General features: G+C 58.3%; 1 protein-coding gene across 1 annotated transcript in view; it reads right to left on the bottom strand.

Annotated features, from left to right (window-relative positions):
• Positions 1-18,905, bottom strand: part of CADM1 (cell adhesion molecule 1) — a 42,951-nt gene that overhangs the window by 14,735 nt on the left and 9,311 nt on the right. Inside the window, exons 6-9 of the mRNA XM_026040298.1 lie at positions 14,292-14,391; positions 11,685-11,857; positions 8,496-8,567; positions 78-110 (exon numbers count right to left, since the gene is read on the bottom strand). Coding sequence (XP_025896083.1) covers positions 78-110; positions 8,496-8,567; positions 11,685-11,857; positions 14,292-14,391 — 378 coding nt within the window. The remainder of the gene's footprint in view (positions 1-77; positions 111-8,495; positions 8,568-11,684; positions 11,858-14,291; positions 14,392-18,905) is intronic.

Raw genomic sequence — 18,905 nt, 5'->3', positions numbered from 1 at the left:
TTTTTGTTCCCCTTCCCAGGCTTGTCTTGCCACTCAGCAGTGCTGAGAAATAAGATAAACAGGAATGTGATACCAACCGTGAACTGCCGGTTCTGTCGTCGCCGTTGTGTCTACACACGGGAACAGAGGATTGGAGGAAGGGAAGAAACAGGAGGAACAGCATGCAAAAAAAGGGAAAATGGAAAAAATGGAACAGATAATATATGAGCAAGCTTTCAAAGAACATTGCGTGACAAGCAATAATAAAATGAAAGGCAAAAAGCATTTGAAGTGAGTTGCACTGTTTAGAAGACATGCCTCGAGTTCAAAAGCTATAAGCCTGAGGAAAACAGTAAATTTTGCGTTTTGCCCAGGAGCCTTGGCAGCGGAGCAAGTTGTGGTGGGGGCAGAGCTGGGGGAGCGCGAGGCGGCAGGGCCGGGGCACGCGCCCAACGCGGGAGCTGCCGGCAGGGGCGCAGGAGCAGCTCCGGAGCGGCCGCCCTGGCGAGGGAGCCTCTCYGCACTGAGGTGCTGCCTTCCCGGGACGTTCCCTCGGGATCTGCTGCGGGGCCGGGGCGCTSCGCGGGGCTCGCGCACGGAGCCGTGTCCCACTGCGGACCCCGAGGCGGGCGGGCAGGGCCGGGCTCCTGCCTCGGGACGCGGCACCGCGCGGGCGGATGGACGGGGCTCGCGGGCGGCCTCTGCCCGCGCCCGGCTCCTCCAGGGACAGGGCCAGCAGCTCCCCGCAGTCCCTCTGCTCAAAACCCCGCCTCGGGTCCGGCCCCTGCTCTGCCTGTGCTGAGCTGCGCGCTCGGGTGAAGGCACCCGCGGGAGCCGCAGGCTGCGGCGGCTGGAGGCTGGGCGCCCTGGCACCGCCGAGAGGCTGCAGCGCTCCGCGCGCTGGGCACCGCCGGGCACAGAGCACGGCAGCCTGCCGCATCCTCCAGCTGCTCTCTACCAACGGCTGGTCCAACCCCCTGCGTTCCCAGGGTCTCCGAGGCCGACTAGCCTAGCGGCAGGTGGACTCCCCGGCCGTGCCCTGTGCTGTGAACAGCGCCCTGCCCGGGGCACGCGCCCGAGCGGGCTGGCCCCTGCGCAGCCCTGCAGCTCCCCACGGGCTGCAGGCACGCGGGGGCACCGCGCAGCGTCCCGCACCTCTGCTCGCCCCGGGGAGCCCCGCATTCGCCGCGGGCATCCGCAACACGGGCTGCGTGCTCCCCACATCCACATAAACAAGCCCCGAGCAACCTAGCGAGCTGCACTAAAATCTGCATAGCAGATTAGCAAGGCGTCATTCGTCTGCTCCCACTGCCAACGTCTCCTGCTCTCATCGGGGCACTCCCCTCTAACACGTTCTGAAATCGGCCTGCTGGGAGCCCTGGTGCCGGCAGCAAGGGAAGCCTTCCAAAAGCCAAGGGGGAAGGAGCGWGGCACCTGCTGCTCTGCTCGTGCCTTCCTTCTCTTTGGGAGCAGCAGCACCGCAACAACGCCTCGTTTCAACCAAGCAAATGGTGAGGGGGGAAAATGGTGGTGAAGGCACGGGGGACTCGTGCTCGGCAAGAGTTATCAACTGAGTGCAAGTCCTGAGGTAGCACCTCGGCACCTATACATAGTCTCAATTTACTGTCTTCCTGAAACAAAAAAGTTATGTCAGCTTTTACACTGCATAGAGAATCTGCTGAAAGCAAACTTGCATTCACGTGCTGGAAGAGATATTAGTCAAGAAACAGTGCAAACTGGACAGTGCATCTCGCTTCCCCATCTGGGGACAGAGACCGACAGGTTACACAAAATAAAGTTCTCAAGCAGTTGTAAGTGCGAACAAATATCCAAGTCAAACAACATGTTGGCTGCAGCTGGAATGACAAAGTTATGATTAGCAAATGGCTTGGATGGTTGCAAGAGGAAACACAGACCAGTTAAAGATTAGGGTGAGCTCTGTGGAGGTCCATCTCAACCCCAGCGTCTTCCGTGAGGAGCAGCASTGTGTGCGCGCAGCGCGCCGAGGAGGAAGAAGCTCGCGTTAAAAGACGTGCGGGAGAGCCGGGGTGCCCACCACAAACACACACACACACACACACGCTGCCACAGCGCTCGCTCGCTGCGCCACGGAGAGGGGAACGGCCGCGGCCGCCCCGGTGGGACAGGAACGAGCGCACGGGCAAGCGCCTTCATCGCCACCCTCATCATCACCTCCGCCACCGCTGGKATCCACGCACGGAGCCGCGTCCCTGCCCCACAGCAGCCAGCGTCGCGACCCCCGTCCGGAGGCGCCTAACCCACCCGGCCARCCTCCCAAGTCACACCAGAAAGGCAGGAGCCCCGGCACGGGGTTTCTGTCCCCGACTCCGGGAGGAAACTGCCGCCGCCCTCGCTTCTCAAGCGCACAGCGGCAAGAGAGCACGTGCTCTGACTCCACCAACCTTGACCCGGCCCGGGCTGGCACCGACACCCAGTGCCAAACGCTCTGCCAAACAAGAACGCTCTGGCAGCATTGAGGGCTACAATTACAGATGTATGARAATTGTTGTACACTTACAATACATTAAAAAAAACAACTTCACAAAGGCATCAGCCTAAGACTTCAGTTACAAGTTCCAGAGCGATGCCTTAAGTCCTTTTCCTTCGGATTCTCTCCAACCTAAAAGCGTTTGTTGAGCGCGAAGGACTCGGCCTTTTAAACTGATCCATAACTTAGCTCTCAATCTCAAGCCCAACGAGACTAGAGAGGAAMATTCCAACCCTAGTAGCAACGTTAAAATTGTCAACTTGCTTCTTTCCTTCCTGCGGTGAGCTGCCGCTCTCCTGCCTTACAAAAACACACGGATACAGCGGCACTTACCGATTCATCGCTACGGTAGAGCCTTAGAACAGCACCTCATCACCAGAATGGCAAAGCACATTTCATTTAAGAAGGTAATATACCTATCCACTTAATGCASTGCTTTCTTAACGGGACACCAAAGCCATTCTGGTAACTGGTTTGGGGAGCTCCCCTCTTCTCCACACTTTCCTACTTGCAGACCAGGGCAAGCACGGAGTCCTTAAGGTCCTTGYCCTGACAGCAGCCTCCCGCTGAGCGCTCCGCAGCGTGAACGGCAGGTTCCTGCCGCTGCGCTCCGAGGACTGCAAAGGGGCGAGGGCGCCCCGAGGACAGCGGTGCTGCCGGGGCTGCACGCGGCCAGGCCAGCAGCACCGCAGCGAGCCTCGGCGCCCGGCCCTCAGCAGAGGCAGAGCCCACCRCTCCTGCAGCACACACGTACTCCAGCACCCCCTGCACGGCCTCTTCTCCTCCTACAAACCTCCTGCAAGGTAATTTGCGCAAAGAATGATTTTTATTGCATTTGTCCCACCCACCACCTTTTTGGATGACTGTGGGAATAAATCCCATGCAACTGCAGCTTGTCACACAAGCAGCTGCAACCGGGAAAGAACAAACTTCTGCGGGGAGTAAAGCCTTCGTTCTGACCATTTTAAGGAAGTTTTCTGGCACGTGCCTCCTACTTTGAAAGCATGCTACACCGTTTCTTGTGAGCCCTCCGTTTTGCACGCCTCACGATTACTCGGGGAGCTCAGGACACAGACGGACACGTTTCTTTACGACCCAGAGGAACTCGGCAGCTACGCGGTCTCTCTGCAGGAGGCAGGGAAGAACTCTGCCCTGCTCAGCCAGGCCCAGGGAGGCCGCAAGGCCACGAGCTGAGCTCACCTGGCACGCGGCTCTGCCGACACCGCCCTTTCAGGCGCGGCTTCGCTTCGCAGTTCCTGCTTGGGAGCAGCTCCTTGCCACACTAGCTCTCCTAAAGCCGCTCATCTGCTACTCCGTGTACACTTCAAAGGCTACGTCGACTTTAAAACACGGCCGGCAATTGCTTTGAAGCCACGCAAGGGTGCCAAGTGCCAACTTGGCACCGGTTCCGTTTCCAGATGGACAGCGGGGGTCCTTGAAGAATCTGTCATGTGCAAAGCAAGGCAATGAGCAGCACGCAGCCGAACGGCCAGGCAAGGTATGTGCGGGCCATGCCCCCCCGGCCTCCGCTGAACCTGTTGCCAAGGCACCAGCAAACTGTAGCTGCAGAGARAAAGTGGAATAAATGCAAATGTGCGCATACGAGCAGCTCTCCAGATAGCAGGGTGGGAGGGTGGGTGTGCTAGGCTAGGCCGGGAGGCAGCCAGACAGCGCTTCCAAGGGTCCGCGAAAGCTGCTCCGCTCGGGATCACGGCCAAAGGGGAGCGCTTTGTTGTCGGCAAGCGCCTCCAGCTCCCAGGAAACAGCAGCTGCCCGAAACCCGCCTTTCAAGGGAGGCCCCTGGGGTAATTCGCATTATGCAGTTTGCTCTGCCGTATCGCATCGCACATCTTAATGAACAAAGCCACAAGGACAATTCGCACTGATAAAAAAAAAAAAAAAAAAAAAAAAGGCAGGGGGAGGGAAAGAGGGTTTTTGCCAGTGATAACAGCCGAAACGCCAAAGGGTGCTCGGAATACCAATGCAGTTGGGGGACAGAGGAAAAAGAGCCAGTGCCACGCAGGAAACCTTTACCAGCACCTGCACTGAGGCAAAGCAGCAGTGACAGAGGAAAAGCTTTAAGGGGCGTGCTGTTTGGGAAGTCCGCCACCGCGCAGCTTTCCCGTCTCCTGGAAAAGAAGGGCACGTTAGCTTTCCCGGCCGCGGGCTCCGTGCGCAGCACCGCGCTGAAGCACCCACCTGGGCACGGAGCCGGGCAGCGCGCCCACGCGCCCACCAGGACGCAGCGGACGAGCAGCCCGTCACGCTGGGGACGGCAAGGGTTAAGTTCCCCATCGCCTCGGAGGCTTCGCAGGCGCCTCTGCCTCCTCATCCCAGAGCTTACGTTAATTCGACCTAATTTCCTTCACCTCCCAGCCCCTCCGCCACCGACAGCCCGCGGTGAGTTCTGCCGCTTGCTGCGGGTTGCTGCTGAAGCTTTTGTGAGCAGCAAGAGCTGGTAAGCACGGATTAATCACTGCAGGCCACAAGCAGGAAACAATTTTGCTCTCCATTTGTCAGGCTTGGCCATCGAGGTACGTTCAGCAGATTGCCTGGTCTCTGCAGAAACCCAGATTGAAAACGGGTTGTTCTATAACCTTTAATCTGCGGCAGGAGGAGCAAATGTTAAATTCCACGAGTGCAACCTTCAGGATGAGATAAATACGTGCAGAGCTGCTTGCAAGAGCACAATAGCTCCCATCAAAGAGGGGGATTTGCTAAGGCGGCCCTGGCAGCCCTTCTGCTCCAAGTTGTGCCCTAGCGCTAATTCCCTCATTAGCGGCAAGGCATTCTGTGCGGACTGGGAACACGACTCCCACGATCGAGAGGTTAAAGCGGGTGGCAGATTTCTTCACGTCGCCGGCCCCAAGTCTCCGGGCGGAAGACGGGCGGCCAGGTCCTGGCCCCGGCGTGGGGCTGGCCCYTCCGTGGGCCCTGCGGCGGCGGCAGCAGCTCGCCCCACGCTTGCACACAAGGCTAGCGGCCAGTGCAAAGAGCGGCCAAGTGCCATCTGCGGGTGTCAGCACAGAGCCGGCCTTCCAACGCGACTACGGGCAGGGAAGCGTCCCGCGCTGGGCCGCCCATCCTAGCGCGGCGCAGACGGCCGCGGCGCTGCTCCCCAACACACGGCACAAACGCACACACAGAGGAGCGCGGCCAAGCCCCGGCTGTTCCTCACACAGAAAAGCACACCGAACGTGCGGGCCCGACACACAAGGCCACCCGTCACGAGGATCCAGCGTTAACTCAGTGTCAGGAAGGAGAATAATAAATTTCTCTTACAGTTTCTTGTTAACAAACCTTCCTCCTGCAAACCACGAACCGTAACTGCTGCTATCAGGGAAAACCGCTACTTCTTCATTACATTTCTGCCCTCCTCAGCACTTCAAAGGCAACAGAGAAAGGCAGCGGGGGAGCGGGAACGCGGCCCGTGGCTTCCCGTCCGCAGCCACGGGGCCAGCGGCTCGGGGCCGCAGATCTGCCACCGCTCACGAGACACGAGGCGCGAGAGCAGCGCTCTGGCCACGCGCGTCCCACTCCCCCACTGTGCCCGCCACGGAAAGGACTTAAGGACTGCSCGGCGGTGAACCGCTGTCTGTGCCTGCAGTCTTTTCTGCAATTTATTCATGCTTGCAGCCACCTCGGAAATGGGCGGCCTCATCCCCTATTTGAGGAAAGGGCTCATTCTGATGGAAAGTTATCAAGAAGAAATCGCTGGAAATAAATTTATATCAGAAGGGCCTCAGTTCCWGAAAGACCTTCATCAGCACGGGGTCAAGGCTTCTCAGGAGCCAGAAGGCACTAAGCCCAGTGGGACAGCAAGCRAGGAGCAGGGATTTGGTCCCAATGAACACAAACGTCCTGGCATGGGAGTCACTAGACGGTGATGCCTCCCTCCGGCGCGCGGGAACGCCACGCCGATAGCCGCCGTGCCTAGGGCCAGCCCGCGATCCCCACGGGTGTCCCAAGGCGCCCTGGGAGCCACACGTGTCCWGCGGGGTCAGGATGTGAACGCGCCACCTCTCCTAAGGGAGGGCAGCAGGTCGGGCGCGCTGGGCAGCGCCAGCGACACCGGGCACGGGGGAAACGGCGCGAAGCCGAGCGCTAGGGTCTGTCCGTGTCCGCCCGCCCACCCGCAAACGTCTGCGGAAGGACTTTTGGAGCGGCCGCTCCAGCCAGAGCTACGCGCTCAGGCAGCCCCTTGCTTTACCTGTAGTGACGAGGGCGCCGAGGCAGCTCCTCGAGCGGAAACAGGCTCAACTGGCACAGCAGGAACGCTGCTGGGTCCGCTACGAAAACCGAGGCACCCAGGTTCAACGGCTGGGAYGGAGGCAGGTTCAGGACAAGCCAGAGAGCTGCTGCGAGGAGGGCTAGAACGCACTCGCGGAGCAGGCGGCAGCGGCCGTCACTGCCGCTCAGCACGCAGCGCCCGAGGGGCAGCTGAGCCTGGCACACACCTTCACCCCGGCCCTGCCGGGACAAGGACGGTGGCTACGGCAGCGGGCAGCGCCACGAGCACCAAGGCACGGTCCTCCTTCGGCTCGCATCAGCGCGCTGGAAACGTTAATCAGTTATCGCAAACCCARAGGCAGCCGTGGGGGCCGGGTTACCCCGAGGCGCACGGCAGCGAGCGGCGCGGCGGAGGGAGACTTTGAACSGGCAAGCTGCAAGCTTCCAACCTACTCTGAAACAAAGGCTGGTTAAGAGATAACAAACAGAGAACTGAAACAAAAGGAGCACATCACACACGGGGAAGACGTTCAGCGCCGAGCGCCCCCGGCCCGGGGCTGGGCTGCCGGCACTTCAGTACAGGAGTGACCACCTGGAAGGAGGAAGACACAAAATGGCAAACCTGGACAGCACGATGGCCCATGGAGGACAGAACAGCAAGCGCGGAGTAAGGCACGTCGGGGGAAAAGGCTTCAAGGGCTTGTCCGTGCTAGCAGCGCCCCATCTGCTGCTGCAGCCTCAGAGGGAAAAAAGGCACAGGACCCCCCAAGCCGAGCACAGGCAGAATCAGCTGAGCAGAGGCCCCACAACAAAACGTAGCCTATTCGTCGAGAGGGCATGGCGTAGAGCAACCATACACGGGAGGCTAYTAGATACTCAGTGGCCCATTTGTGCCTTCAGTTTGTCTCAGCTCTACCTCCAACATGAAATAAATGAAATAAATAAATCAATAAATGAAAGCAGCAAAACCAAAAGCAGCAGCAGAAACAGAAACGAGCAGAAGATGGCAATGGGAGTGATGAGAGGGAAAGCAGGAAGGCCTTCCTGCGGGGCGGGGAGAGCGGCAGGCGCAGCACGGAGGCGCGAGGGTGCAGAGCAGGAGGCGGCCTGGCCGCCCCTCGGCCTCCGCGGCGGAGGCCTTTGGTCCAGCTTGGCTCAGGCTGCCTGAGCTCAGGGGGAGCCGCCAAGGCCTCCGAGCCAGCGCCTCCGAAGGGGCCCTGCAGACCTCGCAGCCTCACAGCAAAAGGGCTGCGGGAATTCCCTTCTCTCAAAGTGAGCTGGGCAACCCATTATAGGAATTCAAAAAAAAAAAAAAAAAAAAAGAAAAGAGAGCAAACATCCATGTATGAGGATAAGCATCTACAGTCAGAGCAGGGTGGAGTCAATTACTAAAGACCAAACCTCACGCTTCCAAGGATAAACTGCGCAAAAATTGCTGCTGATGGGGTTGAGAATGAAATTTGCGCCCCCCTCGCCACATCAAATGAGTTTTCGGGCTGTTCAGAGCCGTCATTTCAAGCACCCAACCCTCGCCACCAGTAACTGCATTAACGGCGTGTTCTGACACGGCTATTGCCATGTTTCAGAAGCCCGTGCAGTCAGGACGATCCAACTTGCTGGACTGCCACAACCGGGCTCGGGCAGAACAGGGGGTGCACTGGGGGAAAAAACTCCCCTGATTTGGTGCTTGTTTTTCCCCAGGCTTCAAGCTCRACTTATATACACAGAAAGACAACAGGCAATCAGGACATTTCCAATGGTTATGAAGGTACCGTACCTGTGATGGTGGTAGGGATGGTGGTGGTAGTGGTGGTGGTTGTTGTGGGAGGAGGGATAGTTGTGGGGGGATCTGGATAAAATATAAAAAGGAAAATAACAAAAAAGCAAATTAAGAAAAACCAAGCAGAACACAACAGCGATCAATAATGAGCAGAGAAAAACGCGGACACTGAGCAGCAGCGGCAGCGGCGGCCCCGGGCAGCCTCTCGCCCTGCGGGAGCAGGGGCGCTGCCCGGCCGGCCTCAGCGAGCAGCAAGCCGGCCGGCCGCCCCGCAGCTGCAGCCTGTGCCGAGCCCCGTCCCGCGGGGGGAGCCCGGCACCGGCGCCAGCGCGGCCCCGGGCCCCTCTGCCGTGCTCAAACCAAACACTGAAAGGAAACCAAAGGAACCAAGCCCAGCGTTAATTAGTCAATGGGAGAGAGAGAGATGGAATGGGAGAGCCGTGAGGCAAATCAAGGGCACGCGTCCCGTGACGAGGAAGGACAAAAGGCAGCGGTGCATGTACAGAGACAGACACTGGCGCTTCCTCGCGTGGCCGCAGAGCCGCCGGAGCGGCCAGGTGGGAGCTGCTGCGCGGGGCCCTGCTCTGCCTAACAGCTAAGTCTCCACAGCACAGGAATCCCTCCCCCTTTTTTGCCAGGGCTGTCTACTTTACGCTGTTTTTCCTCGATGAGCGTGCGTCAGCAGGATGYGAAGAGCTACTTCTACGATAGCAATAAATAAAAAGCAACGAGAATGTCGTTACCAAATATCCATTTCGAGGCAGGGGAAATTTCACCACCATCTTTCCCTAAAGAGGAGCCCCTACGTTTCTGACCAGTTCCACGCGGCAGCTCTTGCTAAGCGAGCAGCCGCAGCGGAAAGCGCCCAGAGGGAGGCAGTTCTCTGGAGCGAGCGAGYATCTCTGCAGAAGGCTTGACCTGCTCAAACTCCAGCACTGCCACTCTCTTCACAGCCTTTATGTTACGTACAGGGGCACATCCTCATCCGAACTACTGAGCRGGAGAGGGGAGACGTGAGGAGATGGAAAAGAAAACACATATATCAGTGTCCAAATGATCAAACTGAATGCGTTAAGTAGTCAGGAAGGCTTTGAACTAAGGGCTCATTCTGCAATAATGGAGCATGAAACAGTTCTTGGGCTTTTGATTTCAAATTTCCTCTAAAGTCTGTCAACTTTTCATCACTAACCCATCTGCTTCTCTTTTATCTCCAGGCGAGCCCCCGGATTCCCTAATTACCACACGTGCCCTTGTGCTACCTGCCGCAGCCGCGTGCTCCGCGCGGCCTCGGTGCGTGGGACCCGCGGCCACTGCTCGAGCGCGGCACCGAGGCGCCCGTCCTCGCCCGTGGGCGCTGCCCCGCTGCGGGCCGAGCTGCCCGCAGCGGCCGGGCTCGTGCGTGCTCTAAGGGAGCCTAGGGAGGCCCGCCCGCGCGCCCGAGGGCGCAGGCCTGCCAGGGCAGCSGGCTCTTTGCCGCAGGGCACGGGGGAGGTGAGCCAGCCGGGCCCTCCCGGCAGACCCGCGGAGCTGAGCTGCCCGCCGTGCCCAGGCGCCTGCAGCGCAGCCCGGCAGCAGAGCCCGCGCGGGCGCCTGGGGAGCGCGGATTACCTTTACGGGACCATCCTCCCCCGCGCTCGCCTGCGCATTTAACCCCGAAGGGGAGAAGTGCTGCCTAATTCGTGCACACTCTAGCTCTCGTCCACATCCCAAATGCGGAACAATTAGCAGGCGTGTGAGCACAGAGCAGCTCTAAGGGTTTAYATAGACCCCACGTAGAGGTCAGACTGGAGCCGGGCCCCAGGGCCCGCTGAGTCACRGCTGTCTGCAGGAGCAGACGCACCTGGGCCACGCACCTGGGCCACGTCCTCGGGGTGGCTGCCCSCAAGCCTTGTGCGAACTGGCCTAACCAGCTCATTTGCCACTGGCGAGGTTTAATTTAGCATTCCCCTGAAACAGAACAGGTGCGTTAAAGTAGGCAAGGAATGAAAGCAACGAGCAGAAACCCGCCCTGCTCTTCTGCAACTGCTTTACTCCAGTGGCCGCCTGTAATTCCAGTCTCGCGTGGAGCCCTTGGTTTCCCATCCCCTCCAAGTGATTTATAGTTTCTCTGCTGCGTTAGCTGCTTCTCTAAACATAGCTAGGAATTAAACAACTGTAATAGCACGAGCATATGAATTACTCCATCTCAAAGCCTCGCTTTCCATTACGCGAAGGGGAGTCCTCTGGGGCTAGCGCCACTAGAAGGCTGCTCCAGTGCTGCAGGGCACCACCCTGCACGGTGGGTCTCAAACGCCGGCTCCGACGCCCGCTTTGCTCCTTGGCCCTGTTTCCAAAAGGAGCCCCGAACTGGTGGGGTGCGGGTGGCTGCGGGAGCAGCGGGCACCGGGCCAGGTGCCAGGGAGCGGCGCAGGGGACCTGGCCCCGCGGAGCACCTCCGGGCTGCTGCTCCGGAGCCGGCTCCGGGCGGCCTGCGCGCGAGGCAGCACCCAGCGCCGAGCCCCGGCGCAGCCCAGCCGGGAAGCAAGGCTGCTCCCGGGAACGTTTTGAGGCACGYACCCAGGGGAATTATTCACAATTACACGGGGGGATCACTCTTCAAGTGCCCACTGAATCTCCATTATGTGCGAGACCTCTGTGACAAGAGCACAGCGAGGTTTAAAGCGATGGTAAAATAATGCAGAGGAACTGAAGAATTAAAGTAGGTACTTAATAGCACTTAAAAAGATGCCGAGACATGTTTTAGTGTCTGCTCAGCAGCCAAAGATAGGCTTAAGACATCTCATTCCTCCCGATTATTTACTGCTTTGTAATTATCCGAGCAGGCCGGCTGATTCTTCAGTAATTTACCTTGCTAATAGAGGCCCCGAGTAAACAACCCCCTGCCACTGCTGCCGGTGCTAGGGAGGGCGGGGAGGAAACCCCAGGGGAACACGCCAAGGGGAGCGCTGCCGCAGGGCGGGCGAGGGGCCCCGAGCGCCGCGGGCTGCCCTCGAGGTGCCGCTCGCGGAGGGCGGCGGCGCCGCGAGCCGCGCAACGCCGCGCAGCCCGGCCCCCTCCCCGGGACGGCGCGGGGCTGGGGCTGCCGCAGCGCCCTGCGAAGGGGAGCCTCCTGGAAAGCTTTGAGAGAGCGGGATGCAGCAATCAGGGGGAAAGGAGTCTAGAAGAACGGTGGTTTTTCTCACGTACCGTATACAAACAGCATGTAATCCGCATGTGATTTCCCCACCGCGTTTGAAGCCTCACAGCGGTATGTACCATTATCTGTTTTGTTTAGGTTACTAATGAGAAGGTTTGAACCAGACACTACAACGTGTTGAGGCATCTCATCATCTACTCTTAACCACCTCATGTCCGTAGGCCTACAGAGGAGGGAGAAAAAGAAACAGTCACATTACTATTTTCCTACGGTAACGATGGCATCTTCAACAGTTCATCCACAGACAGAAAGCCCAAACCAAGAAAAACTGTAAAGGAATAACACATACTTTTGCACTACTCAAGCCCCGATGCTCTTGGGCTTCCTCGGCATTTAAATGCATTTTAACCCAACTGGAAACCGTATGCAGCCCTTACGCTTTCCGAAAGCACTAGTGCAAGCAGGAAGAAAGGTCATTAGTGGTGAAGCATGTACTCAACCGGTAAACCTGCAATCTTTAAGATCTGCGGGCTAAACATGCATGCGCGCGGTGCTCTGAGCGCAGATCTGCACAGCGTGGGACAGAACAGGCACATTGGCATCAGGCTTGACCCACTTCCCGGGGAGACGTGCCGGAGCGATTTACCTCCGGCTGGGCTGCTGCTCATTAATGCCATTTCAGCTGCCGGGAACAGGAAGGCTTTTCTCGTCTCCCTGCCCTCTTTCTCCAACTGGCAGCGCGCTTCCTGCAGCCTCGTGCTAATGCAACCAAAACCAGTGTCGTGGTGCCGGGATTTGGGGAGGGAGAGGAGGGAGCACGATTTGCTCTAGCTGGGAAGGAAAACAGCGGCCGGGCGGTGCCTTGGTTCTGCCGCCGCGCCCCCGGGGAGCAGGGGGGACAAACAGGCTGCCCTGGGCACACGGGCCGAGGACGCTGGAGGTGACGACCGGAATGTCCTTTCAGCCTCGACACTGCTAAAAGGTGTCTGATGCTCCCGGCAAAGGCTCTCGGAGAGCTATGAGTGCTGCCAGAGCTGTCAGGTGCTGCCCGCTGCACAGCAGCCCTCTCCCCAGGGACGTGCCTTGCACAGGCTGCTCTGAAAGCGGCCGGTCCCGCATCTGCCCGCTTTTCTCATCGACTGGATTTTTCTTTTTTTGGTGTCACCTTAGGCAATGAAAATATGTGCATTGCTACCAAAACCCAGGTTTTTACTCTCTGCTCTKTCATTTTTCTCTGTGCTGTTAGTGACAATGTTTGTCCTGCAATGTTTTGCAGAGGAACCCTTTTCAGCGAGGAGTCACCCCAGGCACTGGTAAACCTCTGCCAAGGAGCTGACGGAACSTGTGCAGCTCGGGGAGTGGAACTGGAGACAGTCCCCTCCTGGCGCGCGCCWCCGCTTAGGGGTTGAGAGAGGCAGGCGAGGCGAGCTGCACGAGCAGCTCCCTGGGCCGTGAGCAGCGTCGCCGTGGCGGGACGCGCCCCASTGCCTGGCAGATGCGTCCCTCTGATTTCACACGCGCAGGTCTTAGTCCTAGCCTCGGGGAGCAGGGGGCTGCCGAAGAAGCCTGTTCATTAAATTGCCACATGCTACAAATGGCAGGCAGCGCAGCTACCTGCGAGAGGAGAGCCGGCAAAGAGGCTCTGACAGAGTGTGAGCAGGCAACAGATCTTAAACTGAAATTCAGCAGGGCGCGTACAAGCGCCCCTCTAACGGCTGGGGCAGGACTCGCCCACGCGCTGAAGAGAAGGAGCGGGGAAGCAGCAATCAACACGGTAATTTGGCTGAGGCAGGACACTCTGGTGGCAGGTGACAGCGTCACGAGGCTCCTGGCTTGTGAGCGGCAGCTCCCCTCGCTGTCAGTGCCCCAGAGGCAGAGCTGTCAAAGCCGATGGCTTCGAGTGCGCGCTTCTCCTGCGGCCGCTCTTCGGGCTGGGCGCGCTACCAAGGGCACACTGACACTGTTCAGGGATGTTTGCAGAAATCATACGAACATGATGAAAATAAAAACGGAGAGGAGGTAAATACCTGACAGCCATAAATCCAAATGGAAAAGGAGGCGTCTAAGAAAGTCAACAGAACTCAGACAAGAAAAACGGTGAAAATGCAGAGGTAAAGCTAACCTCCCTCGTCAAGATTTGTCCTTTCCCGATGCACGAGGTTAAGAAACTATTTAAGAAAGCCTCGAGGGCAGGGCAAGAGGAGGAGGAGGAACAAGCTTGCACTTCATTAAAAAAGCCACACCAAAAAGAGGAGAGCAATGGTGCGGTCAGTGGCAGGGCAGGAGCGACCGCGCAACGTCTCGGGCGCGCTCCGCGGCGCCGCGTGCCCGCCCGCGTCCTGGCGCTGCCTTGGCAGGGTCCGTGCCGGCAGCCGCCCCCGGAGCCGTTGCTGGGCGGGAGGCGCGGGGCTGGCGGCAGCCGCTCGGCGCTCTCCTCGCCGCTGCAGAAGCGCCGGCTGTGCCGCGGCGAAGGAGATTCAAGGGAGGGTCCTTCGGGGCGCAGCCGGGCTCAGGTGCAGAAAGCTGCTGCCTCCCTCTCTATCGTGTCTCCTAGTCCTACTCTGCCTTCTCCGCAGGGAATGGCACGTGACACTTCTGCAAGAGCAAGGTGGCCCGACGGCGCCCGCCCGCCCAGCCCGCCCAGCTTGCAGACTTACTGTGGCTTTCCGAAAGCTGCACACGTCAATTCGAGGGGCTCCCCTTCTCTCGTGAGGCCTTGCACCGGGTAGTTCTGAGACACCCGCACTTGAGGCTTATCTGCAGGACAAAAAGAGCACTCCGTAAATCACCTCGTCAAAGGGAACGGCACTGGCAGGCACCCCAAAGCAGGAGCCGTCCCCGGCGCTGCTCTCCCCCTGCCCTCCTAGGGCAGCCCTCTAATCGCGCTGCGAACTGGGCATTTTCTGCGGGCGACACTGATTAGCGAGAGCAAAATGGGAGGCAGAGATAGGAGGCTCCCGGCGCCGCGGCGCGCGGGCCGCTGCTCGGCGCTTTATCTCTGGGCTCACTCAAGCTAAAAGGAACTCATTTGCCTTCATGCTGAGGTGAAACCGCAGATATTTGTGGCGCTCAGAATTGATATGTTTTATCATGTATCATATATTACTGTGCCACAATACTTTACGCCCAAGCATATTAATATACGTTGGGCTTTACAAGAGCCGCTTGTTAGAAGCACAGAAAGCAATCGCGGGCAGCGCTAGCACTTGTTTGAACACGCAAGGCGGCAGTTGGCCCCAGCGAAGCTCCTCTCTGCTYGCTAACCAAATGCAATTATTGCATTCCTCGTGAGGCGGCCGGCTCCGGCTCCGGCTCCGGGCACCCTCCGTGGCGAGGGAGGGAAGGAAGGAAAGGAGGAAGGAAGGGTGTGAGARCAGCCCAAAACAGCAACGTCCACCCCCGAGAAAACAGAACCCCAAGAAAAAAGCTTTGCTGCCTCCCACAGCTGAACCCCAGAGTAAAAATGCATCTAGGCTGAAGCTAGAATGTTATCAAGGCAAAAATCAATGCGATGCTACAAATGCTATTAAGCCATATATATTTTTCAGGAACTTACTCAACTGTGAGGAATAAAGGCAGGCCAAAAAATCAGCGTGTGTAAAGGTTGAGACAATTTACATGTTTCTATTTCCTTGGGGAGCAGCTGCTAGCAAAACTATGGGCTTGTTGCGTTTTATTAACTGTGTTTAACTCATTAACATGCTTCCTATGGAATAATAGAGATTAGAAAAAAACCCACGTTAGGCTTTAACCAATTTAAGCTCGCATAATTTCCAGTAATGGAATAAGCCACACCAGTAAATCCTCTCCTGAGACGCCTCGGCCACAGCCGCGCTCCACAGACTAATCCCCAGTGCAGCTGCCTCTCGCAGCCTCGGGGAAGGGGCAGCCGCGCAGGGAGCCGTTCCCGCCGGGACGCGCGCGGCTCCCGGACCGTTCCCGCCGGGACTGCGGCCGCGGCGGCATCGCCCTGCCGCGCTGCGCACCCAGCTCCACCGGCAGCCAACTGCCCCCGGCAGCCGGCAGCCACTTCCTCCGAGGCCCGGTGCCTGGTGCTAGCGCCTTACAACACCCGAGCCTCGGGACTTAACAAGGCACCTTTATTACATGCAATTCATGCAAAGGCTGAGAGGGATACACAAGGTTAAATACCAGCAGTCTAAAGGTTACACGGCAGCAGCAACCAATTTGAAGAAGTTATTAGGAAAGCACCGTGCGTTGGATGAGCTTCCTKGTGGAGCCGAGTGCCCACGAAGGCAGGCGAGGCCGCGGCGGCCCTGCAGCCTCCTGCTTCCGCAAGCGGCGAGAAACTGCGAGAAACTTGGGCTTCCCACCCCTTCTGTGCCTTACTGCACTGACGTGCGAGACAGGCAGTTCGGAAGTGACCTATTCTGGACTAGTAAGAAGGAAGTCAGAAAAGCCGTCCGTTTCTTCGCGGGTTGTTATACAAGTGCCACCGTTACCCCCAAATGGGGCCGGCTGCCTTACGAGGAAGGGCCGCGTGCGTGGCAGCCAGCGAGCGCGAGCGCCTCGCGGCGCGTCCCGGCCTTCCCGAGGACACCGGCGCCGACCGGCAGCCCACACGGCACGCCAGCAACCAGGCGCAACTCCCGCTCCTCGTCGCCGGGGCGGCCGGGCCGGCGCTGCGGATGGAGGCGAGGTGCCGCCCGGGCGCGGCGCGGCGCAGGGCTCCCCGGGACGGGGCTCCCCGGGGCAGCTCCCCGGCGGCCGGGGCAGGGCAGCCCTCCCCGCCGCGCAGCCCCGCGCTCCGCACGGGCAGCCCTGTTAGCGAGCTCGCCAGCGAGCACCCAACTGGGACACGGCACGAACAGGAGCGGCTAATGCCCCGGAAAATCAAACAGCGGAGCACTTGGCTGATTGTGGCGCTTTTCGTATTTACACAGAGAAGAAGAGAAGCTTTAAATGAAAGTTCCCGAAAGGGTCGACACCTCGCCGAACAAAACAACTCATYTATTCATTTTCAGAAATCTCCAGATGATAAATTACGTTGATGTTCATCGCTTCGCTGCATACTTTGCAATTAGTATCTGTACTCCGCAGAAATATAAAGATTACTGAAGGTATGACAGCATATGTACAAGGAGACTTTCTCACCGTAACTGGGTGCAGGGAAGGCTCCTGGCACAGGGAGAGACGCCCTAGCAGAGTCTCCGGGTGCACGTTTCGCAGGTAGGCTCGTAGACATCCAAAGTCAGCGCACAATTAATCAGAACCAAAAATCCCCCCAAGCAAAAAAAAACAAAACCGAGAGAGACAAAATGGCAGAACAGGACCTCCACACTTTCATTTCCAGTACCACATAATAAGATAAAGCCAAGTACCCAAACACGGCGCTTAAACGTCTCCGAGAATGTCTGGTTCCATTCAATTCCTTAATGATATTTTAATGCATTTTGTTGCTTCATTTCCTTTCTAAAATTACACTCAACCTACTGCTCTTCCATCCCTCTCGAATGATCTGAATCACAAAGGGAAAGCAACTCCAGCCCGAATGAACAGCTATTTTCACACCAATACCGTGCAACATATTGTGCCCATCCTTTGCACGGGGTTATATATTGGCCGGGGTGGCTATTAATCAAGCATGAAAGTGTTATTGTTACTGCGGGTACACAGCACCATTTGTCAAACTCTGTTTGCTTACAGAAAGCATTACCGGGAGATTTTAATTCATAGTAGGGGACGCTTCTTCCCAGAGACTTCTTTTCAAAGCCCCAGCTCACGCTCGCAGGGCAGCCTTTATCTCGGGAGCGCACAAAGGGCCAGGCTGTGCCACGGTAGCTTCCTGGGCGCGGCGCGGGGCAATGCCGGGCAGGACCCGCTCCCGCGCCCGGCCGGGCTGGCCCCGAGGAAGCGTTGCTGCGCCCAGGGCGAGCGGCAGCCCCTGGCCGCAGGCCGTGCCGGCGCCAGCAGGCGCTCGCCTCCCACGCAGACCCCGCGCCCTCGGCGGCTTTGGCCGAGCACGGGAGGAGGGGAGCTCCGCACGCGGCGGGGAAGCTGCACAAGTGTCCCGATGCGTGCCGTTCCCTTTGAGGCGCCACGCACACGGAACTGCTCACAAATCACGGCCTCTAAAGCGGAGTGAAGTAGGTCACTTTGCAGGCCTCAATTCCTACAGCTTTTCCTTTAAACACATGAGATCAGGTCACTCAAATATCTAGGCGGCTTCCGTAACATTCCCAAAAGCACTTCAAAAAGTTGAAGTAGAAGCCCTTTCGATTCTCAACGACACTTCTGGGCCTAATTTTCCAGAGGCCCCACCTGGCCAAGTGCGCTGCATTTTGGGCAGTGCTGCTGGGCTTTGCCTTGGTTTTGGTTTCTCACGTTTGCATTGCATCTTACAGAGAGATCTCCTTATTCTGAAATCTAGTCCGACAAAAAATACCTCGTCAGCTTGGAGGGCTCCATCCATCATCCCTTGGCCCTTCCCCAATGCGCCTCAAGCTTGAGGCGCCGCACGGATGCCAGGCGACCTCAGCGCACAAGGCAGCCCATTGCCGAGAGCAAGGCACGCCAGCCTGGGGYCAGGAAAGGGCTCGCGCGCCCCCACGGCTCCGACCAAACGGCAAACGCGGGCACCGTACACGGACCTTGTCGTCACCGTGCGCGGATGCATAAAGGCCCAGAATGAAGGCAGTCGAGAGGCATTTCGGTGGTCCTCACAGGAAGGCACAGAGAACTCCGAAACGCACACAGGGAGCCCTTTTCCTCGGACCCCGACCCTCCCCAGCACGCGGGAAACCCGCAGGATTGCCGTGGCACTTCTACAAGGGATCCCCAGCCCCTCTGAGCACTTGCGACAGGGGCGAACGAGCCGGCAAGATTTCAATTCCTCCGCGCAATCGGAGACGGGGTTTTTCTTCCCCCGTTAAGTATTTGATCAAGCCTCACAAAGGTGCTAATGTATTAKTAAAGCTAATGGAGCTCTACAGGAAATGTTAATGGACAGTAAGTTTGCATAAATGAATTACACATTAGCACAGTCGCGAGAAATCCGGGATCTGCCAATTTAGGAGGTATCTGATCTATTCTGTTTTCCGCATTACAGGAACATTACGCTAGTTTCGGAGGTACGAGAATTGCAACCAAGATGTTGGTAATGAGGCCACGTAATGAAGAAGCTGARGCAAAGGGACACAGGCCGGGGTGGAGGTGGCGGGGCGGGCGCTCGCGTGCGCTGCCTCCAGCCATCCCGGTGCGGGGCTGCCGGCACCGGCACGACGGCTGCAGCGGAACGGGGCGCCCGGCCC

The sequence above is a fragment of the Nothoprocta perdicaria genome, unplaced genomic scaffold (genome assembly GCF_003342845.1).
Source record: "Nothoprocta perdicaria isolate Ctin4 unplaced genomic scaffold, notPer1 scaffold_252, whole genome shotgun sequence".
In the NCBI taxonomy this organism is placed as follows: domain Eukaryota; kingdom Metazoa; phylum Chordata; class Aves; order Tinamiformes; family Tinamidae; genus Nothoprocta; species Nothoprocta perdicaria.
The sequence above is the reverse complement of the archived record's forward strand: the minus strand, read 5'-3'. Positions and strand labels throughout refer to the sequence as shown.